The sequence below is a fragment of the Oryctolagus cuniculus genome, chromosome 12, assembly GCF_051225735.1.
Source record: "Oryctolagus cuniculus isolate XC-2025 breed Fujian yellow rabbit chromosome 12, ASM5122573v1, whole genome shotgun sequence".
NCBI lineage: Eukaryota > Metazoa > Chordata > Mammalia > Lagomorpha > Leporidae > Oryctolagus > Oryctolagus cuniculus.
Genome location: NC_142878.1, coordinates 38,757,373 through 38,782,010, shown reverse-complemented (window position 1 = coordinate 38,782,010; position 24,638 = coordinate 38,757,373). Strand labels below are relative to the sequence as shown.

General features: G+C 38.9%; 1 protein-coding gene and 1 long non-coding RNA gene across 8 annotated transcripts in view; one reads left to right on the top strand and one right to left on the bottom strand.

The window, feature by feature from the left end:
• Positions 1–24,638, bottom strand: part of SLC25A21 (solute carrier family 25 member 21) — a 559,911-nt gene that overhangs the window by 218,809 nt on the left and 316,464 nt on the right. For 5 of the 6 annotated variants that reach the window (XR_016217388.1, XM_089309349.1, XM_089309351.1 and 2 more), the window contains one exon: positions 9,082–9,130. Coding sequence is in view for 5 of the 6 variants with exons in the window: in XM_008269507.5 (XP_008267729.1) it covers positions 9,082–9,130 (49 nt within the window). In the remaining variant the exon portion in view is untranslated. Of the gene's footprint in view, positions 1–9,081; positions 9,132–24,638 lie in introns of all 6 variants that reach the window. The other variant, XM_089309350.1, reaches the window with a different exon arrangement.
• Positions 261–4,979, top strand: LOC103351194 (uncharacterized). Of its 2 annotated transcripts, XR_007910537.3 has the most exons (3): positions 261–458; positions 622–763; positions 4,744–4,979. It is a non-coding gene; the product is annotated as an uncharacterized LOC103351194 (long non-coding RNA). The 2 variants fall into 2 exon arrangements; XR_016217391.1 differs by lacking the exon at positions 622–763.

Here is a 24,638-nt window from a genome sequence, read left to right as displayed (position 1 = left end):
CTAACAAAGCATTGTACATAAATGATGTGAATGAGAACTACAGGTTAACAACTAAATGGTTAAAAATAAGGAAAAAAGGAATTCTTTACACACATTTTTACAGAACAGCCTACAGGGTATTAAAGCAATGGTTCCCAGAGGCTGACCCAGTGACCAGCCTGGACTCGCTGCATGAGAATCACCCGGGAGGTTGTTAATCATAAACATTGGTAGGCTCCGCCCCTAGAGTTTCTAATTCAGTAGGTCAGGGGTTTGGGAGCCACTGATAGAGAGTGTAAATCAACCTCAGCAGCTTGAGTAGAGGCCCCATAAGCACATATATAACAACACGTGGATGCCAAATTTTCTACCCATGTGAGCTTTTAGAATTCGCACAGTGATTAATATGCTTGGAGAGAAGTATGAGAAGACGTCTCAGTACAAGTTAAGTCCTGATGGGAGGAACGATAAAAGCCAAGGTATGTATTGGCCTGTCTACTCACCAGGAGTATATTAGATGGTCTACAAGAACAGATTACAAAGAGAGGTGAGCAGATCCTCTCCCTCCTTCAGCACCTACCAGAAAATGTGCTTTTCAGAGATTAATCTACGGGATCAGTAATTTATTTAGCTTTTACCTAGTGCATGGTCCCATTTGGAAATGAAACAAAAACAAGAATGATGGAAACTGACTTGGGCAAAACTGAACAAGCACTTCAGGAAGTCTCTCTTCCTAAAGCACAATGGACCTTTCCTTCACTGGGAATGAGAACACGGTACTGAGGTAAGCTACAGCCCTCTGTGACCGTCACTTCCATATATTCTTTAGATTTTGGGATAACATTTCCTCCACATGGGTACCAGCCTTTGCACATGTATGTAATGAGTCTCCCCTGCCCTAGGGACCTACTTATTTGTAACTGTCAACCTGTTCCAAGAAAAGGTATTCTTTTTTATGTAGGACTCCTGGACCACCTGTCCTTCTCCCCCTAAAAGACCTTCTTCTGTGTAATCCAGAAACCACTAGCCCTATGAGGGGCTATTAAGTATTTGAAATATGGCTGACTAGTCAATATTGAGAGGTGCTCTTGAGACTTGTGAAAACAAAGAAAACATCTCAAAAATTTTTATGTTGATTAACATGTTATTATGACAACAAGATCCGTTATTAAGATTAATTCTACCTGTATCTTTTTATTTCTTACATATGGTTCTTAGAAAACTTAAAATTATATATGTGGTAACTGTTTGATTTCTATCAGCACCATTCTAGATGAAGTATAATATTTACTTTCTACCTCAAAGCTTGGCAGGGATGTCCCCCCAGCACTTTCTATCCCATGGGCTCTCTCATCTGAGCACACTCGCTCATAACTTCTCACTTCACTCTGCCCCAATCCAGTCTCTCAGACTCCACCAATGACTTGAAATGGTTCTGGCCGACTTTCTGCGAGTCACATCACGTCTTTTCTTTCAACGGGTTCTTAATTTTCACCTCTTTGATGGCATCTTGTACTTTTCAAAGAAAACTGCACAGCTGCCTACTATTCACTTTCTAGACACTTCAGTTTGGCCATAGAACTGGCAACTTTATTTCCGATTCTTATCAAAGACTCATTTACTCAACAGCATCCATTGGGCACTTCCTGGAGACCAGGCACTACCCAAGCCATAGGGGATACTTAGTAATGTCAGCACATTGCCCTTAAATGACATGTGGCATGCTGCTGATAGCAACACACACCCTCAACCAGGACTCTGCTGCCCTCAGACCCAGAAAGACTCTACCTGCAAACTCCTTCTGAGGAGGGATTTAAATGCAGAGCTCACAGAACACAAGGTTCTGACTTAGAAACTTGAAACTACTTATTCTCCCCTCCTCCCATATTAAACATTTCTCCTCTCTTCCACCATGAATCCTTCTTCATGTTTCCCTGATATCCCTACAAATTCCATTGGTCTTTGTATCCCCACTCTTTTTGCTGGCCCAGGACAAAACACTGTGTGTGTGTGTGTGTGTGTGTGCGCGCGTGCGCATGCATGTGTGTGTGTGTAAGAGAGAGAGAAAGAGAGAGAGAGAGAGAGGGAGGGAGAGAGAGGGAGAGGGAGGGAGGGAAAGGGAGGGGGAGGGAGGGGGAGGGGAAGAGAGAGAAAGAGAGGTTGATTTTTGAATATTATGGTTCCCATTTAAAAATAAGGAAACAAAGGTAGGGAAGTTCAATACTTAATGAGGTCACACAGGTAATGAGTGGAGGAGTTAGAATTTATACTCAGGCAGCCTAACTTCAGAGTTGGAGTCATTAACACCACACAACCACCAAGAACCGCCAATTCAGAAAAGGTAGCCCTCATGTGAAGCATGCATAGGATAAAGACAGCTGAAGGGAAGGAGAAAGAATGTGGGAGGAATATTACTGAATTTTCTGTTTGAGCCCCTGGAAAATATGAAGGCAGAAACTACCCTTTGGTCTCTGTAATAATACAAGTGGATTTGTGGCCATGCATTAATTATGGAGGGTCCACTCCTAATAGTCCATAAAGTTCTATCTGGATATAAACAGAACTATAAAACAGTACAAATGCATGTCTCTGAGGAGAACCTCAAAGGAGATTTTGATTCTATGTAACTGCCTTGTATACAGCATCATAGCCAAACAGCCTACTCTACAACCAGGTGGGGACACTTGCAACAGACCCTGCTCACATTAGGTCTGTCCCTGGAACTCTACTTACATGCAGAATAATCTGCTTTTAATATGAAGCCATGTGCTGCAGTGCCTGAAATCTCTCCCCAGAAGTTCTATCAATTATAATTTCTAATCACCTATAAAATGCAAAGTGCGCTTCTGTTCAACATGCTGGTTCGAACATGTATGCTTGTCTCAGCTTTCTGCAAACTCCAGTAAAATGTCAGCACGTCAATCCTAATTGACTATGATTGGCTGTGACTGTCTTCAGATCCATTTCTTACTCTTGCTGGACACTGCTCTGCTCTATAGCATGGAGGGAATGGCCTTTGCAATGCTGGACTTCCCAGGCTTTCATGGATTTAGGAAAAAGGATTACTAGTGGGTGGGAGACTATAGGTGAGAACCAGGGAGAAACCAGAGGATTTCTGCCCACCCCTTTCTGCTGCAGGCTGAGGATTTCACAGTGGCTTGCATCTCCTCTGAGGTTCCATCTACCAACAGACAGACCTACAATGGTTCAAGCATCCACCAGGGTTACAAAGCCCTGGGCTCAGTCTCTATCCCTCCTTCACTCTGTCTCCCTTCCTTGGGATGGTAGCACTATTGTTAATCTCTTGGTTGCCTCACAGATCTTTGTTGGCTCCTCTGCAATTCTATCATCAGTATAACTAATTCCTTGCATTAAATTGCCATTGTTTCAAATACTCAGAGTGGGTGTATTCTCCTGATTGGGCTCTGAGTAACACAGCTAGTTAAGGAGTAATAATTATAAATAAGGAGAAACCTATAAGGATAAAAAGATCAGGGCAGGAAGTACCAGTAGATATGCAATGTCAACACATTTTTGTAAGATGGAAATGAATGGAACAATGATTACACCTTGGCAGGACAGAAGGGATGAATGTACCATAAGCACTTGTGGAGGGGGACTCCAGTGAACACCCTGGGGTGCCTCAGGCTTTAGAAGAACACATACCATAGAAGGTAGGCGTATATGACTGAAAATAAGATTGCTTGAAAGTCTCCTCACTAAAGATCTGAAGCTAAAACTTATTTTCTGGAGGCTGAATGAGAGCAGCCCCAGACTGGGGATCACACAACAGTGGCAAGTTAGAAAGTGGGTCCCATGCTAGAAATAGGGTATTTATGTGACTTTCTTCATTTTTAATGATGGGACTGTCAAATCACACAGGTTGAGTGAAATGTTCTTCACTGGAGAAAGACTATCCTCAAAAAAGACCTCCAAATATTGACACTGGAAGTAGGGGAGGTATACCTAAAATGAAAGTCAGATCATTGCTTACAATCCCACCTTCAAGTAGTCCCATCACCCCATTTGCTATGAGTTTGACAATGTGGAAAACCGTAGAAACATTTGGACAGAAATAACAATGAGCAATAATCTTATAGCAAAGTAAAGAATGAGCATATGAGGTAATGATTAATGAGGAAAATAAATCATTGAACACCACTTGCTTCCACAGTGGAAAGCATTTACATAGTCAAAACAATGCAAACAATTGATTATTGATGAACAGTGGAAGAAATGAAGGGAGGAGAAATGGGAATAGTATAATTACAGAATATTTATAGTTGACGAATGAAGGAAGAGTAGTGTACTACTTCCCTACTGTGTCCCACACCTCTCCTAGCTCTGGTGGTTGTTAGCAATGCTTGGCATTCATTGGTTTGCAGTTGCCCAACACCCATATCTGCCTTTGGTACCATATGCACTATGTCTGTCTGTCTGAGCCTCCTCTCTTTTTGTTGTAAAGATACCAGTCATATTGGATTTAGGAGCCACCCTGTTTTAATATGACCACATCCTAACTAATTATATCTATAGAGATCTTTTTTCTACATAAGGTCATTTTGTGAGGTTCTGGGAAGTTCAAGAATTGGCAGGAGGCACTATATAACTCCTACAACCAACATGAGATTTGGAAATAAGGAAGTGAAGTCTAAAAGAGCTGAAGGGGCTGGCACTGTGGCATAGTAGGTTAATCCTCCGCCTGCAGTGCCGGCATCCCATATGGGTGCTGGTCCTAGTCCCACTCCTCCTCTTCCAATCCAGATCTCTGCTGTGGCCTGGGAAAGCAGCAGAAGATGGCCCAAGTCCTTGGTCCCCTGCATCCACATGGGAAACCTGAAAGAAGCACCTGGCTCCTGGCTTCGGAACGGTGCAGCTCCAGCAGTTGTGGCCCTCTGGGGAGTGAACCAATGGATGGAAGATCTTTCTCTTTCTCTCTCACTGTCTGTAACTCTACCTCTCAAATAAATAAATAAAATCTTTAAAAAACTTAAATAAAACAGCTGAAAGTTCCAGGTCTTTACCTCTCGAATGGACACAGCTGGATGGAGAGGACTGAGTAGAGGAATAAAGTTTATGCTTATAAGGCTTGGGGCAGACACATCTATGGCATACTGCCACCCAGGTTTCCTCCTCCAGGTCAGAGGGGAGAAGCACATTTCTTTTCCTACTGGTTACCCAGGTGTGGCCAAGTGACTAATTCTTAACAAGAGGATGAGGAGGAAATGACACTTTTGATGAGAAATGTAGTTGCAGTGTGAGACTGTTCAGCTCCATCCTGCCTGCCACAGGATGACGAAAGCATGAGTCAAAGCAGAGCCACAGAATGAATTCAGTGAGCAGAGGCCCCCAGGGAATGTTTGTGTCCCCCTGAAGTCCATATATTGAAATCCCAATTCCCTGGTATTGGTAGGTGGGGCTTTTGGGGGTGATTAGGTCATGAGGGAGGAGCCCTCATGAATGAGATTAGTGCCCTTCTAGAAGACACTTCAGAAAACTGCTCTATTCCCTCCATCACGTGAAGGCACAGCCAGAGGGCACCATCCCTGATCGAGAAAGCGGGCCCCTGTCAGATGCTGATCTGGCTGTGCCTTGAACTGGGACTCTCAGCCTCCAGAACAGTGGGAAATACATTTCTGGTGTTTACAAGCCATCCATTTATGGTACTGTGTTACGGTAGCCAAATAAACTAAGATATTATTGGTTTATTTATGGTGTGTGGCAAATAAACTAAGATACTGAATTAGATATGAGGCAGGGGTGATGAAAAACATCCATGTTGTAATATACTGAGATTTGGGATTTGTTTGATACTACAGCGGCATGACCTAGCCTACTTTGATTGAGACGAGGCTGGGATTTTATTTAAATTGTGTAGGATGTACATTTATCATTTTGATAAAATAAGAGAAACTGTAAATGGTAAGAGAATACATGAAACCACTCAGCACTGGTAATTTTGGCAGGCCAGTTTTTTAATGACATGATATTCCAGGCACACTGGATTCTGAGTTGTCACGGGCACTATAAAGAGGAACATGGGAAATGCCAAGCCAAACCTCACTTCACAGCATTTCCAGGGTTGCTTTTGACTCTGTTTGGATGTTATTACTTGAAGGGTGGTTCACTGAATTACTATGAGTATGAATATGGCTCATTTTTCATGTACTGGACTTTGGCACAATAAATGTGCTTGGAGTCTAGTCTTCTTTCTGGGTTTTATTTGTGACCAATACTTTCCTTTGCTGAATCAAAAACAATAGATTCTAAACATTTACTTGCATTTCTTTGTTCAAGGGGATTTTTTTTTTTCACTCTGTAAATTATCAATTCTGTTCTGTGGATATGAATCTATTTCTGTATAGAAATGTGGTCATGCCCTGTGCAAGGCAATAGCAAAGAGATGCCAGCATTACAGTTGGCTCTATGTACTATGTCACTTCTATGGTAGTGCCCAAGAGACACACCTTAGCAATCTTGCATATTCTACTTCTGTTGCGAAGTCAGTTGCATATATTTTGGGCTTTCAGTTTACTATATGTGGGCGTATTCAATACCCTTTCCATTGTAATACAGGTGAAATACCATCTAGTATCCAGTTCCCTCTTCCTTCAAGGCACCTGGAAGGACTGTGTTTTCCCTCCCCCCTTGAAGTTAGTTAAGGACATATGATTAATTTTAATTGATGAATGCCATTTTCATGAAAACATTGCTATAACAAGAAGATACAAAACCCCAGTAACTTGGCACATCTGTTTCAAGAAACACACAATCCAGCTCCAGTATAGCAAAATAATAGTTTTTGAAGTTCACTGTGATAAGATTGTGAGCTCTTCGAAAACCGTGCTGGCTTAGGAACCACAAGTTAGATACTGAATGTGTGTTTGCTGAATGAAGGATTGAGTGAATTAGTAACTACACTTTTAATACCATGTCTCGTTTAAATCATTCTTATGTTTCTATATTCATTTGAACACTTCACTAATTTGAAAAATTACTCTTTAGTGAAAAACAATTTAATTTTCAGCAAACTAGCAATAGTATTCTGGCTTTTCAAAGAAGGTTAACATGGACTCTAAAAAGGAAAGGCCAGTGTATTTTACTTTCTATTTCTCAAACTTTTGAAAAAATAGTTCAGGGGTGCACATATCTTGCTTTTGAATATAATTTGTGGTTTTCTTCTTTCTTTGCCTGGGTTTAGTGTTGGGAGGCTGTTACAGAGTAAAATTTTCTTCCAATATGCATATTTTGAAGTTTGTAACTCCAATGTGATGGTATTTGGAGGTGAGGCCTTTGGGGTGTGATTGGGTTTAGGCAGAGTCATGAGGGTAGAAGCACCCATGATGGGATTAGTGGGTTTATAAGAAGAGGAAGAGACATTGGAGCTTCCTCCTTGTACCACGTTGTGTGGCAACACCAAGTAAAAGCTACCTGTAAGTCAGGAAGAGGGCCTTTGTTCAAAATCAAATTTCCAGGGATCTCAAACTCAGACTTCTCAGATAGGAGAAATATATGTCTGTTGTTTAAGCTACACAGTCAGTGGGTATTGTTATTGCAATCCTCTATGTAATTTTACATGCCTGTCACAATTACCTTCTTTTTTTTTTTTTTTTTTTTTTTTTTTTTTTTTTTTTTTTGACAGGCAGAGTGGACAGTGAGAGAGAGAGAGACAGAGAGAAAGGTCTTCCTTTTGCCGTTGGTTCACCCTCCAATGGCCGCCACGGCCGGTACACCGCGCTGATCCGATGGCAGAAGCCAGGTACTTCTCCTGGTCTCCCATGGGGTGCAGAGCCCAAGCACTTGGGCCATCCTCCACTGTACTCCCTGGCCACAGCAGAGAGCTGGCCTGGAAGAGGGGCAACCGGGACAGAATCCGGCGCCCCGACCGGGACTAGAACCCGGTGTCCCGGCCCCGCAAGGCGGAAGATTAGCCTATTGAGCCGTGGCACCGGCCTACCTTCTCTTGCTTCCAGAAAACAGCCTAGGATTCTGCTACATAGTTAGGTAAATTAAATAATATCCCCACCCAATGACCATTTTGAATCATCAAGTATTTTCTAATTCTGGTAATACTGGTTTCTTCAACCTCCATTGGTGCATGTTAACTGTTCTTAGGCTCTATCCTGGGCATAGTGCTCTTGGATTTTACTCAATACAAATAAAGAGAAACTTTCACTAAACTCCAAGAGCTTCCAAACTGAATAAATGGGCAGCTCAATAATTCAGCTGCAAATAATTTTTTTGAGAGAGACAGAGAGAACTCCCATCTGCTGTTGCAATTCCCAAATGTCTGAAATGGCCAAGAATGGGCTGTGGCCAAAGATGGGAGCAGGGAACTCCATCCAGGTTTTTCCCATGTGTGGCAGGAACTAAGTTACTCAAGGCATTACCACTGCCTCCCAGGGAATCTGGAATCAGGAGCGAGAGCCAGTGCCAGGAGTCAAAGCCCGAGAACTCTAATGTGGGATGTTGGCATCTTAACCTCTAGCTAAATACTCACCCTCTAGACACAGGTTTACCTTTTTAAAAAGTGCTCTAGATAACATTAAACTCCTGAAGATTTTGTTATTATTTTTTTTTGCAAAATAACAAATAGATTCAATGTATTACCCTGATTTGTATCTCCTAGAAGAGCAAGTGACTTTTCCTACATTTGTATTGGCAAACAGTTATAGGAATGAATTCTTTAAGTACCATGTAAGAAGTTAACTTGAAATGTTGGAGTCTCACACCAAAATGTAATTAAATAGTAATCTGTTATATGTAATGTCAAATGAAAATAAGCTGTCATAATGGATAAAGTTAAGTTTCTACATGATTTTGATAAATTTATCTCATTTACCAGTATAGCCACAAATCATACCTCATGGTTGTCATATGAAAGCAGTAAAATATTACATACCTTCAAATGACCTCTACTGAGAAATGCTTTTCACTGTTCAAATTTTATCTGTCAAATAGTACTTTCTTTAAGAAGCAAATATAAATGCCATTATAGGGAGAAGCTACCAGCCTGGGACAAGTTCTAGCATTTAGTGTTCTGACAGATCTTAATTTGGATATCAGCCAAAGTCAATAAAACTTGTTCATGCAGAACCTTACCTGGTTTTCACCACATCGAGGGGGTGCATCAGACAAATTTCTACAAGACCTGAAAGATGATAAAGAAAAGTCCAATAAACATTCATATAAACACTGTTCTTATTTCCTTGACCCTATTGATTCTCAGGCATGAAGATTTAAATAAATAAGTTGGCATTTTGGACATGACAGCTAATAAATAATGGCAAAAATCAAAAATATAATACGATTTCAATGGGAGCAAGGTCTGTTACTGCTTTCTTTACAAATGCTCTGACAGGGAGGAGGGGCTGCAGGGGAAAGAAAATGAAAAAGGAATAAAATGTTCCAAATTCCAACCAGCTAGGCAGGAGTCATTATATCCCCACCCAGCCCAGTAAGTACATGCAGCATACGAAGGAGGAGAGAGGGTAAGAGGGTCTTCGAGTCTCCCTTCCTACTAATACAGTGAATCATCAATCTTAGCTTCACTATCCATGAACAAAGATCATGATGCCTCTTATCTCACCAGGCAGTTATGGGAATCCAATAATTCCAATACTACATTAAGAGCTTAATAAAGATAATTATTGAGTGCTCATCATGTACTAGGCATCATTTTAAGCAATATGTGTATTCCCTAATTTAATCTTCACAAGGACTCTAAGTGACAGGAGTCACAAGGGTACTGTAAACAGCTCATGGGAAAATGGAATTAAAAGCCAGCTTTATTCTGGTAAAATATTCTTGAACTCCATGCAATGTTTTTCATAATACACATTTTCCACAGATTTTTTGAAGACCCTCTTGTATGCATGTATTTCAATATTTGTTGGACTAAAATAAAGTTTTAAATTCCATTTTCCACAAACTTCTTGAATATCCCTGTATTATCCCTTTTTATGGATGACATAATTTAGGCACATAAAATTAATTTATCTAGATGTCACATCTAGGAATTAGTTTTAATGCCCACCAAACCCACGACCATAACCATTGCATGGTGTGAAAGAACTTCTACAGTAAATACACATTTCCTCCCACTGATTTGTCATTAGATATAAAGCAAAATATTACATACCAAATAGCACCATTTAGTACATCTCTCCAAAAGTTTAGATAAAGAATTGAGAACCCCAACATACTATTAAAATTAGTAACAGAATTTAGAAAAATCAGTTCATGTTTATATATGTCTTTTTGCCCATTTGAAAAAATGTTATAGTTTCCTATGTGATCATGGGTGTTTCTGATAGTAACAGATAATAGATCAGATCATTATAGTTTTGTGGTTACTTAAAATTATTTTCTAATGTCTAGAATGTACCTGAACATTCACTTATTCATTCAATAAACTTGTGTTTGTCTTCCATTCATCTGGCGTTGAGGATAGAGTACAGTGAAGGGAAGACACAAAAGAAAAGACAATAATCCATGGGAGTGATGCAATGCTCAAAACTTATGTAAGCACCACAGAGACAGGTCTTGAAATAACCTGGATTGGGTGAAAAGTGGGAAAGAGATTCAAGGCAGAGAGAGGACACAGAGCAGGAGAGCCACTGTACAAAAGAAAAGAAAGAAAAAGGAAAGAAGTACTCAAGCATGAAAGCAACCTAGGGTTGAAGGCAGCATACCACAAGAGGTGAGGCTAGAAGTGTGTATGTCAATGTCAAGTTCATTTTCAGGCATGTGCACTTTATTCCATAGGCCATGAGAAGTCACTGAAGGGATTTTTAAATAATAACACTTCAGTTGTTCTTTCTTATTACTAATGTACTCCATGTTTATTGGTGACATTTCAAGGGATTTAAAGCAGAAGAGTGACACCTGTTACTGTGTTCTGTCTTCGATCCTCTCACCACTCCTAGTGACATCTGTTCATATTCAGGAACAAGAGCATCATGTCCCACTCACCCCCTCTTTGGTCACCAGCTTACCATTAAAAACATCATCTCTCATAACAGTGTAGATATCCTGGTGTCTCTTTCACCTGAATGCGAAAGAGTTAATGTCTATCTATGGAACGTCCAGATTGCGACCAGGTTGACAGGAGAATGTGACTTAAATTGTCAAATGGAACATATTTGGCCAAACAGCTCTGTGTGATGATTTATTCACTAGCATTTTTAAATGAAAACAAGCAATTTATGGAATCTAAGTTGTAACAAAATACATTATAAACAGAGAGAACAGACATATTGAAAATGATGAGGAGGTTTTGATTTTGGTCAGTTAAATCTGGATTCACTCAGAGGAGGAATGGATACTTGCTGTCCTCCACTAGATAGAGAAAGACTGTGAAACTTTGATTATTATTTATGGAGATAACCATAAAAATAGAATCAGATGAATTGCGTTACCATAGGCCTAGAAATGACCTCAGGAAACTGAATTGTACCATGTACTTTTTGGCAATTCTATTACCTAGTATGAAGTCACAAACTAAATAATGAGTTAGCAAACACAGACTTTTCACATGTTTTCTTTTCTTGTAAGACTAAAAGGCTAACATAGGAAAGAAGGTAATTCTGAAATATAAGTTTCCACTTAATAATTCATCCCAACTGCCAATTTAAGATATACTGATCATAAGACATATAAAACCTAGTAATTTTGCATTTAGGGATATGACACTTAAATTTAGAAGGAACAGATGAATACAAAGCAAAGTGGTTTAATCTCCTCTGCTCATGCATAATATAAAAATTTTATTGCTAACCATCGTAGAAACCACTTTCTCTGAGAAAAATATTTGTCACTTCATAGCATATGAAAAGAAATATCAAAAAATGAATAAAACCCTAACAATTCTCAGGGGATTCCAAGATGACAGATTAGGGAATGACATACTATGCTAGGCTAGGGAAAATAGCAAAAAAGAGAAAAAGTGTAGGAAGTGCACTCTTGGGAGAATTGGAGAGAAAGCTGCACAGGGAATCCTACAAAAGGAAGAGGAATGCCGTGGACCTGTGTGGAGGGTGCAGACATGCATCATGAACAGGAACACAACACACAACACACAACCGCAGCAGCTGAGAGCCAGAGCGGGCAGCAGCATGGAGACAGAGGAGAGACAGGACTGCAGCAAACCATGATGATATAGCCAGAGGGAGAGCGTGGCTGGGGTCAGGACTGGAGCCCTGTGGGCTAGGGGTTGCTATCAGTTGCCCGCAGATCCAGTGGAGGGAGAAGGGCATGTTTATCTCACCCCAGCTTCCTCACAACAGCATCCACTGCCTGGCTAAGAAAGGGTGGGCACCATTTTGGGCTTGAGCAGCAGCTGCAGAAGACTTTGTGTGTATGCATAGCCACTGGCTGAGACAATATGCCTTCTCAGCGGTACTGGTGGCAGTGGCAGGGAGAGAGCAACATTAAGCCTGTGGCTCTTGTATATGCGGATGATCCAGATATTCTAGAGGAAGGAAAAATCTGCAGTTCCCATTGACTTTGAGCCTGGTTGGGATGTGGCTAGGCACCCTTGTAGGACTATAAGGTGCCCCCCAGCCTCCCAGGATCAAGACACCTAGATGGAGCTGGCATGGGGAAAGTCTACCTCTCTGTTGACTGGACAGACTGGCAGGGCAGAGAAAAACCTCTGCACCCAGTGACTGTGGGAGTGTCGTGTGCTGAGACCATGGGAACTTAGTGGTGCATGATAAGATGCAGGGTGAGGGTGGGTCTCTGGGCAGACACACTCAGAGCTCCTTGGTTGCTGGGGGCAGATCATTGCAACAGGAATTGTGCTCATAGTAAGAACTGTGCAGATCATTTGTGTGGTTCATATGGTGGTACAGATGAGTGTTGAACACACAGGGGGCTAACACCTGAGCATTGCTCAGCTTGGAGGAGAGAAGGTGAGGAAGTGATCATAACAGAGGTGACCATTCTTCCCCTTCTGTAAATAAGAGGATATCTACCACACCCAACTTGGGTGTTACTCTCGATACTTGACCCACCTTGAAGCACTGACCAGAGCTCCCTGTCTACATCCACCACATACCTCTTTGTAGTCACTGAAAGCGCAGACATCCCACTAAGCCACAGAGGCATAGCCCAAAGATAAAAGCCATCAGTGGGAAAACAACAATCAACTCAACAAATGCCTAAAAATAATGCAGAAACACAAGAAACATGAATAAGGAAGACACCATGACACCCATCAATATTAGAATGTGAAGATAAAGAGATTGAGGAAGTGCTGGAAATAGAATTCAAAAGGTTAATCACAGAATTATTCAAAAGCAACCAGAAGCAAATCCACAAACTAAAGAAAACCATACATGATATTAGTGAAAATTTTTCTCATAAAATTGAGATTTTTAAAGGGAAATCAAAAGGAAATATTAGAAATGAAGAATTCAATAGATTAAATAAAAAATGTGGTGGAAAGCATTAACAGCAGACTTGGTGAGACAAAAGAAAGAATATCCGAGCTAGAAGACAAATCTTTGGAAATCTTTTAGTCACATACACACAGACAAAAACAAAAAACAAACAAAAAAATAAAAACAAAAAAGTTAGAAAATGTAAAAACAGCACTGGGAACTGGTGCTGTAGCATAACGATAAAGCCACCACCTGCGGTACCAGCATCCTGTATGGCGCTGGTTCATGACCCAGTTTCTCCACTCCCAATGCAGCTCTTTAAATGGCTTGGTAAAGCAGTGGAAGCTGGCATAGGTGCTTGGACCCCCTGCACCCATGTGGAAGACCTGGAAGAAGTTCCTTGCTCTTGGCTTTGGATCAGCTCAGCTCTGTCCTTTGTGGCCATGTAGGGAGTAAGATAGCAGATGGAAGACCTCTCTCTCTCTCAGTTTCTGCCTCTCTGTAACTTTGCCTTTCAAATAGACAGATAAATCTTTAAAAAAAAAAAACACCACTGTTGGAGATTTATGGGATACTATCAAACAACCCAACATATAGTTTTTAGGAGTTCCTGAAGGTATGGAAAGAGAGAATGTATTAGAAGGCCTATTCAGTGAAATGATTCCAGAAAATTTCTCCAATTTTGATAAAGAAAGAGATCCAAGTAGAGAAAACACAAACAACACCTAATAGACATGACCAGAAAAAGATTTTCACCATGACACACTGTAGTCAAACTGTTCACAGTAAAACATAAAAAAAGATTCTATAATGTGCACTAGAGAAGTGCCAAATTACTTTAAGAGGATTTCTAATTAAACTAACAGCTGACTTCTCATCAGAAACCCTACAGGCTAAAGAGAATGGTAAGATACAGCCCAAACCTAAAGAGAAAAAAAAATTGTCAACCCATAATACTGTACCCTGCAAAGCTCAAATTTATCAATGAAGGTGAAATAAATACCTTTCATAACAAACACAAATTAAAATAATTTGTCACCAGTCATCCAGTCTTACAAAAGATGCTCACAGATTTGCTACACACAGAAAAACAGACAACCATCATTACAAAAGAATATGAAGGCAGGAAATCTCCCAGCAAAAGGACAAAATAAATCCAAAGTCAACAATGGGAATATTTATGGAAAAATGGCAGGGCCAAATTGTTACTCATCAATAATCATGTTGAATGGAAATGGCCTCAACTCTCCAGTTAAAAGATACAGAGTGGTTGAATAGATCAAAAAATAAGACCAATCTATTTGCTTCCTACAAGAAACACATCTCACTGACAAAGACACATGCAGACTGAAAATGAAAGGATGGAAAAGATATTCCATGCTAACAGAAAGCAAAAAAGGCACATGTTGCCATCCTAATATCAGACAAAATAGACTTTAACACAAAATCTGCTAAAAGAGACAAAGGAGGGCACTATGTAATAGTTAAGGCATCAATTCAACAGAAAGATGTGGCTATAATAAATGTGTACATACCCAATAACAGGGTGCCTGGCTATTTAAAAGAAATGTTAATGGATCTAAAGGGAGACACAGACTCCAATACAATAGTAATAGCAGACTTCAACATCCCACTTTCATCAATGGGCAGATCAGCTAGACAGAATATCAACAAAGAAATAACAGAGCTAATCGACACTATGGACCAAATATACTTGACTGAAATCTATAGAACTTTTTACCCCACATTGGCAGAATACACATTCTCATCAGTGCATGGAACATTCTCTAGGACAGACCAATATGCTAGGCCATAAAGAAAGTCTCAACAAATTCCAAAAAAATCGAAATCATACCATTCATCTTCTCTGACCACAATGGAATGAAGCTGGAAAGCAGCAACTCCCTCTATATCATATGCAAACACATGGAGACTGAACAACATATTCCTGAATGAACAGTCAGGATGAACAGGGTCATAGAAGAAATCAAAAGAGAAAAAATTTCTTAAAATGAATGAAGACAACACATCATATCAAAACTTATGGGATATCTCAAAGCAGTATTATGAGGGAAGGTTATGGAAATTGGTGCCAACATGAAGAAATTGGAAAGGTACCAAACAAATGAGCTATCAAAATGTATCTCAAAGATGTAGAAAAACAAAAAATCACACCCCAAAGTAGGAGGAAATAATTAAAATTAGAGAAGAAATAAAATGAAACAAAAAAATTACAAAAGGCAAGTGAAAAAAAGAGCTTTTTTTTAAATAAACAAAATTGACACATCATTGGCCCAATCAAAGTAAAAAGAGGGAGAAGACCCAAATCAATAAAGTCAGTGATGAAAAAGGAAATGTAACAACAAATATAACAGAAATAAAATGAATCATCAGGAATTACTATAAATATCTAACTGAAAGGAGAAAGAAATATTCATAAAAACTATATTCAGTAAAGTACATGAACATAGAATTGCAGTATTGTCAAATCCAGCTGTTTAGTGGCTATGTCAATGCAAAAAGACAACCAAACAACCAACACCTAATGGACTGCCCAATGACTGTTGAGAACTGTGCGTATGCAGGCTGTTGTTCCAGTGCTGAGAGCAGTCTGATACAGTATCAAGGGAAGCCTAAAAGGCTGAAGAATTTCAAAGGTCAGCACCAACATGAAACACAAGGAAAGGCCTTCCATGCAAAGGGAAGGTATTCAACAGAAAACAGCAATATGCATAAAACTATGCGTTCGCCCCAGTGATTTAGTATTGCTGCTTACACTGTGAAATGCTGTTACTTATGTTCTCCATCAATTCTGCTCTCATATGACTGCATACTTGTCTGAAATTGTCAAGCTTCTTCAAGAAAATATGTTACAGCTCTCATGAAACTAATGGCAGAAAATGAAGACAAACATTAAACAACTTTTAAATTAAAATTTCAAGTAATCTGGAGCCTGGATGTTCTTATATATTTGGGATTCCTTGTCTTAAGCTACAAGGTTGATTTTTTGTGAAGTGAAGGCTATTTAAAAATATATATCTCATTAAAAGTAGTTCTTAAATTTTTCACCTACTTTGCCATTGACTGCTGGTAGATATCTTATAACTCAATGGTATCCTTTTTCCTTTGAGCTAGGAGTAGAAAACCACATCAAAGACCTCATTCCCCAGAAGGAATGGGTTTGTCCTTTTTCATTCTAGAGATTTAAAATGCTTGCTGTAGAAAGCAGAAGATGACCCCCCCTCCCCACCTTTTCTTTAACCAATTTTTTACAACCAGGGCCATTCACATAATGTTGTCTGGGGATGAATTCTGAAATAGCTGCTGAGAGTAAAAGGAAGAGTTGTAGACAGACAAAATTTGTACATTTCCACATATTACCAGCCATAGTATGGTGGCTTTACCTGCTATGCCACAGCACTGGCCCCAGCCATAGTATGGTGTATGATAAATGCTATTCTTGATATATGTAGTCCAAGTGTAATGAAATTACAACCTAATTTGCATATGTAATACCATGGTAGAATAAGGTAAATTTAGAGTCCTTTGGTCTCAGATGATCCACCTTAGAACAGCTCAATGTGTAATAACATTGTATATAGTTAAAATAAAAATTAAGACCTTAAGTGAAAGATGACTCAACATTGTCCCTTAATAAGCTATGTTCAAGGTTCCTTTGGGGCACCCAGTTTATCTTCCACATCCCTTCATCCTTTGTCCTTCATCCTTGTTTAAATAGCTTCTAAAGCCCATTATAACCTTGCTCCTGGGTGAAGGCTGAAGTGCAGTGGGAAATAAAGCACAGGAATGAACAGCTTTCTAGGTTCCTTTTGGGTTTCTATCAGAAGCTAGCAGGAACAGGATATGTGCTATAGTCAGTCAGTCCATCAGTGCAGTAATGCACTAGAATTTGTCTCTCTTCCCTTTTCCTACATCCTTGCCAGCTACCCTTGTTACCTTTCATCTTTTTTATGACAGCCATTCTAACAGATGTGAGTTGATAACTCACTAAAGTTTTAATTTCCCTTTTCCTGATGATCAGTGATGTTGAGCAATTTTCTTGTATCTGTGGGCCATTTATATGTTTTGAGAAGTATATCTTCAGTTCTTTTGCCTATCTTTTAGTTGTGTTATTTATTTTCTTTTTAATAAGTTGAGTTCCTTATATACTTTAGATATTAAACCCCTACAAGATATATGACTTACAAGTATTTTCTCCATTCGGTGGGTTGTCCATTTACTATATTGTTTCCCTTACTGTGCAGAGCTTTTTAATTTGATGCAATTTAATTTGTTTAGTTTTGATATTGCCTGTGCTTTTGGAGACATATTCAAGAAATCTTTGCCCAGACCAAAGTTGTAAAAAATTTTCCCTCATGATTTCTTCTAGTAATTTTACAGTTGGATGTCCTACATTTAAGTCGTTGATTTATTTTGAGTTTTAAAATTGTAGAAGAGTCCAATTTCATTCTGCACATGGATACCCAGTTTTCCCAACACACTTTTAAAGAGTCTGCCCTTTCTCTATTATGTGTTCTTGGCATCTTTGCCAAAATCAATTGACTGTAAATATGTGGATTTATTTCTGGGCTCTCTGTCCTGTTCCACTGGTATATGCGTCTGTTTTTATGTCAGTACCATGCTATCTTTTATTACTATAGCTTTGTAATAGACTTTGAAGTCAGGTAGTGTGGTGCCTCCAGCTTTATTCTTCTTGTTCAAAATGGCTTTGGCTGTTCAGGGCATTTTGTGGTTCTCTACAAATTTTAGGATTTTTTTTCTATTTTGGTGAAAATCGACACTTGCATTTTGATTGAGATTTTATTCACAGGGTAGATTGCTTTGGTATGAATTAACATTTTAACAGTACTAATTTTTCTAATCCATGAACACAGAGTATCTTTCCACTTACTTGTGTCATCCTCATAACAATAGGAAGGAAGACTACTGATATGTGCTGAGTCCATGGATTACTACAAAAATAATTGTGATGATTTTATGAAGCAGAAAACAAAACAACATAACCATGAACTAAAAAGTAGTGCAGATAGGACTTTTAAAAAAATCAGGTCCCAGACCAGTAGATTTTTTTTTTAAACTTTTATTTATTGAATATAAATTTCCAAAGTACAGCTTATGGACTACAATGGCTTCCCCCCCATAACATCCCTCCCTCCCGCAACCCTCCCCTTTCCCACTCCCTCTCCCCTTCCATTCACATCAAGATTCATTTTCGTTTATCTTTATATACAGAAGATCAGTTTAGCATACATTAAGTGAAGATTTCAACAGTTTGCTCCCACACAGAAACATAAAGTGAAAAATAATGTTTGAGTACTAGTTATAGCATTAAATCTCAATGCACAGCACACTAAGGACAAAGATCCTACATGAGGAGTAAGTGCACAGTGACTCCTGTTGTTGACTTAACAAATCGACACTCTTGTTTATGGCATCAGTAATCAACCTAGGCTCTTGTCATGAGCTGCCAAGGCTATAGAAGTCCCCTGAGTTCACTGACTCTGATCATATTTAGACAAGGCCATGGTCAAAGTTGAAGTTCTCTCCTCCCTTCAGAGAAAGGTACCTCCTTCTTTGATGACCCATTCTTTCCACTGGGATCTCACTCGCGGAGATCTTTCATTTAGGTTTTTTTTTTTTCCTTTTTTTTTTTTTTTGGCCAGAGTGTCTTGGCTTTCCATGCCTAAAATACTCTCATGGGCTTTTCAGCCGGATCCGCATGCCTTAAGGGCTGATTCTGAGGCCAGAGTGCTATTTAGGACATCTGCCATTCTATGAGTCTGCTGGGTATCTCACTTCCCATGTTGGATCGTTCTCTCCCTTTTTTATTCTATCAGCTAGTATTTGTAGACACTATTCTTGTTTATGTGATCCCTTTGGTTCTTAGTCCTATCATTATGATCAATTGTGAACAGAAATTGATCACTGGGACTAGTGAGATGGCATTGGTACATGCCACCTTGATGGGATTGAATTGGAATCCCCTGGTATGTTTCTAACTCTACCATTTGGGGTAAGTCAGCTTGAGCATGTCCCAAATTGCACATCTCTTCCCTCTCTTATTCCCACTCATATTTAACAGTGATCACTTTTCAGTTAAGTTTCAGCACTTAAGAAGAATTGTGTATTGATTACAGTATTCAACCAAAAGTATTAAGTAGAACAAACAAACAAAAAAATACTACAGACCAGTAGATTTTATATTAGCCCTTTCTATGGCATTTTCAAATTAAAGCCAAGACCTCTCTATTTCTCTGACACTCAGTGTTTTACTCACTTTAACTGATTTTGTGTGGTATGTTTCACTCTTTAAGATCTAAAACAGGCCAGCACCGCGGTTCAATAGGCTAATCCTCTGCCTGCGGTGGCGGCACCCCGGGTTCTAGTCCCAGTCGGGGCGCTGGATTCTGTCCCGGTTGCCCCTCTTCCAGGCCAGCTCTCTGTTGTGGCCCGGGAGGGCAGTGGAAGATGGCCCAAGTGCTTGGGCCGTGCACCCCATGGGAGACCAGGAGAAGCACCTGGCTCCTGGCTTCGGATCAGCGCAGTGCGCTGTCCGCAGCACACCGGCCACGGTGGCCATTGGAGGGTGAACCAACAGTAAAGGAAGACTCTGTCCACTCTGCCTATCAAAAAAAAAAAAAAAGATCTAAAATAATATTTTAATTTTTTTAACAGAGAACCACAGAGAAATGGTTCCAAACTGTGCAAATTTAAAGTAAATATAGAATCAGCTACAGAAAGAACTGATGTTTTCTCTGTTCTACTAGTCATGCAAATCCTTACAACATCCTATTTGATAATCTGCCCAGAAAATGCAGTAGCCCTTTTGAATTATAAGTAGTATGAGACTAATTAAGGAAAATAAAATATATCATACTTTCTCTGATAAAAATTAAGGTGCATTACCATTGTGGCATAGTAAAATAATGCTATGCACACTAAATTGGACAAACAGGCAATGCAATTTGGCAGGTTTGAAAGATACTGCTTAAAGTTATGTGTCTGGGTAAGACATAACTTCACTTAAAAAACTTGAAGCAAATACTTTGATATAAGTTTACTATTAGCATATATTTTTAAAAATAAATTAACACTGAGCAATGGCTATTAAAATATGTCTACAGGGAATGCAATAGTGTCCTCTTTGCATACTCCTTGCACTCGTAGAGTTTGCCATCTGACTGATTTAAGAATTTAGGGAAATAGATTTCAGAAGCATAAATATACATTTACATTATCATCTAGAAATTATGGAAAATGGAGCATGTCCAAGAGAGGAAGAAAGTTGAAGCAGAGTTTATAAATAAGTGATTTTTTTAAAAAAAATCATACTTTGAATGCTAAGGGGAGTTGAAAATTATTAAACTAATGAAAATCTCACTGGGAAGCAAAGTTTTTGTGTTAATTACTTTTTACTCAATTTCAGCTCAATGTAATGTATTTAAAACTTACCATTTGGTATTTTGACCCAATTGAAGTTATTCTTTTTTTCTTATTTAACTCTGTTTTAGACCATAAGTAAGCTCCATGTACATTTGGGTAAGTGGACTAATTTTCAGATGTGTTGGTCCTTTATGAAAAGCTGACTTCAAATATGTGAGCCTCAACACAATCAGCAAGCAAGGAGAACAAAAGGTGATAAAAAGGCTATGAATATTTTAATGGATTGGAAAATACTTCTAGAAGTTTACAAAGTTTCTAAAGAGGAAGAACTGTGAATAAAACAGAGAAGTGTCACTTGATTTTCTGATTATAAATATATAAGTCTATTTCAAAAATAATTTTAAATGAAATTAAAAGTTGTTTATTTTGGTTCAAAAGTTTTGAAATCCATGTAGTGTTTCCATAATATACATTTTTCATTGATTCTGTAAGACCTCCTGCATGCATATATTCAAAATCTGTGACAAACTAAATTTTTAAATGCCATTTCCATGAACCTTTTGAAGTAATCTCATGTATATATAAAATTTGTAAAGGATATATATTCATATATATGTAACCCATATTAAAATTCCAATAACATTTTTATGAAAAGATAATCCTAAAAATTAAACAGAAATCCATATACATTTTTCTCTTAGAATTTTTTCTTCATTTAACTCTACAAGGTTGGTTTCTCTTTTTTTGTTTACTGAATTGCATTCAAAGAAAGAGCTCTGACTTGTCATAAGTGTCGGGGACAGCATTTTAGTATAAGTGCTGCCAAAGCTAGCACTAGGGACAGAATTTGTCCTTCATTATGCACCTGTCTGGTGGTATGATGATGCTGGCTCTTACAGATGAGACTGTAGGCTTCTCTTCCCAACCTTGCCTTGCAGGGTTGAAGAATGTCTGGCCTGCAGGCCATATAAAACCCACAGAATCAGATGGACTGGCTCTACTAAGGCAGCCACAGACGGGATTCAAAATTCAACAAATCTAAAGCAGACTAATTTTTAAGTTGATGATTATGCATGGCCTATGAATGATGTTTTATGTATTGAAATGGCTCCTGGCAGAAGAAAGCAACCCATCCCCATGTGACATCTTATTAATACCTTAAAATCAGCCATGGTGGGAATATTTACACTAGGGAAATTGGAAAATGGTACAAAACCAGGGCTTTGTTTGTTTTCCAGAGAGCTGTTAAATGTTTCCCAGCATACCACAGCTTAAATCTAAGCATAAATTCTGTTGCTTAGACTACTAGGTTTAAATAGTTTTAAAATTATAATATATGGAGGTTTTCTAAAAAAAATATATAGTTCTTTAACTTTGCTTGTTGAAAGTTTTCAAAGGAGTCATAAGTTCATCTTTAACTTACATTCACTGTTCACTACAATTTTTTTTTATTGACAGGCAGAGTGGACAGTGAGAGAGAGAGAGACAGAGAGAAAGGTCTTCCTTTTGCTGTTGGTTCACCCTCCAATGGCCACCACGGCCAGCGCACCGCGCTGATCCGATGGCAGGAGCCAGGTGCTTCTCCTGGTCTCCCATGGGGTGCAGGGCCCAAGCACTTGGGCCATCCTCCACTGCATTCCCGGGCCACAGCAGAGAGCTGGCCTGGAAGAGGGGCAACCGGGACAGAATCCGGCGCCCCGACTGGGACTAGAACCCGGTGTGCTGGTGACGCAAGGCAGAGGATTAGCCTAGTGAGCCATGGCGCCGGCCCTCACCACAATTTGATAATAAAAATTATGAGCCTACATCAAAATTTTAAAATAAACTTCAGGAATTGATAGTCAAGGAAATCAACCAACCTGCTACACTACCAAGCATGTTTGTAAGTTGCCACTTTGTTGTGCAGATGATCCTGCCTACACAGCGAGTCAGCAAGAAGAGCAGAGTCTTCGACTTCTCAGGAAATATATTCTTCCCCTGCTGTCTTCGTGGAGCAGGTGTAACTTACAGAAGGGGAGTAGAAATTTTGCTGCACAGCCAGTACAACCTCTAGTCATAGAACAGAAGCAAGAAACAGGCAGAAGTCTTTAGGCCAATACACAGTATCTTGCTAAGTGAAGAGTTCAGATTTGAAGGTCACAAGTAGTCAGCTCTTTCTTTTCTATGTCACCGAAAGCAACTACTATCAAGAAAAAGATTAAATTATCATGCTTCCCTTCATTCTAATTAGCATCAATTCTCACAATCATATGCATCTTGGTAGATGGAATGACTTCTGACTTTTAAAACATTTACCTCATTGCCTTTCTATATATATATATATATATATATATATATATATAATTATATATAGTAAGATTTACCACATTTAATTAATCATATTGCTATAACACTTGATTTTAGGTGTTAGCTTTTAACTCTGCATCTGTAAAATGACCTGGACTATAAACACACTAATTCTTATTTTTGAACTGTTATTCCACACCAGCCTCTGTGCCATGCCCCCACAAACTCCAGCTATCTGAGTTAAGTCTTTGGGTAAATTCCACATATCACAATCTTTATCAAGGTCTGGCTTATGGAGGAAAATATAAGAGAAGGCAGATTCATTTTAAGGTATTCCTTTACATACATAGATATCCATACAGTTTAATCACACAGGATTCCTCCTAAGCATGGATTAATTTAGTTGTTCTTTGTTTCTACATGAAAAGCATACAAAAATGAGACTGCCTGCGCTTCATACAACATGAGTACTGGCTGAAGAGCAACATTTGGATGCTAATGTATAAGATAATACAAAAGCACAAAGGCAGATAGAGTTCATAATACAAATACTACACATAGGAAACATTATCTAAATAAAATCAATGCTTGATCTTCCTTAACATTCTCAAATTACTAGCTAATTAGATAATATTTTCCTTCATGGCTTTCATCCCAACAAGCACCATGGAATTCTTCTCTGCTACTGATCAACACTAAATGTGTTTATCTCCTTTCTAGGTGCTGGACGAGTCCATATTCAGAAAGGCTTCATTCCACAAATAGGTTTTGAGTGCCTATTGTGTGCATAATTCTTCCAGCATCATTCTTGATGCTGGTTCTCTACTGCTTGCTTGCATTTTCTAAGGGTAATGGGAAGTAAAGGCATCAACTAGAGTGAGGATGAGGAAGATGAGGTTGGAAAGAGCAGAGGGAAATGATCAAATCATCTTCTGTGTGGGTGATGGAGATGATGAGCCAGGGAAGTGGGATATGTTTACTGGGTAGCACTGAAGGTTCTCCTGGGGACAGTGGTCATGCATTTAAAATGTCATTTTTTTCCATTCAACTTTGTGGGTACAAACACAGAGGACACAGAATAGAATTTAACCAGTTAGGGACTTTGCCAAACAATTATGAGGAAGTGAGAGAAGTCAAAGAAGTTGAGTATGTGAGCGAGTGATTACAATGGGTAATCATGAAACTTCAGCAGAGAAGGAAGAAACTGAGGATCTCAGCCTAAGAGCAGAATCTTGTTGGTTTTATTGGAGTCCTGATGCTAGAAGTAGAAAGGTGGAAAGATAAGACATGGAGTTAACCTTAGGACAATTATTAAGTCCCATTTTTATTAATAAATATGGTAACTGCTAAAGTTTGGATTTTCCCTATGAATCTCAACAAGGTATGGTACACCAATTACATATTAAATAAAATTTTGAACAAAGTGTTGAACCTATGTTTGCATAATATCAAGCATATGAAAAATAGTTACATGTCTATTAATACATTCACCACTTCCTGGACTAGATTCAGAAGATGTTATCTTTGTTCTGATTTGATCTTCAAGGTTCTTTTGATTTTATGGTTTGGCAATTATTTAACTAA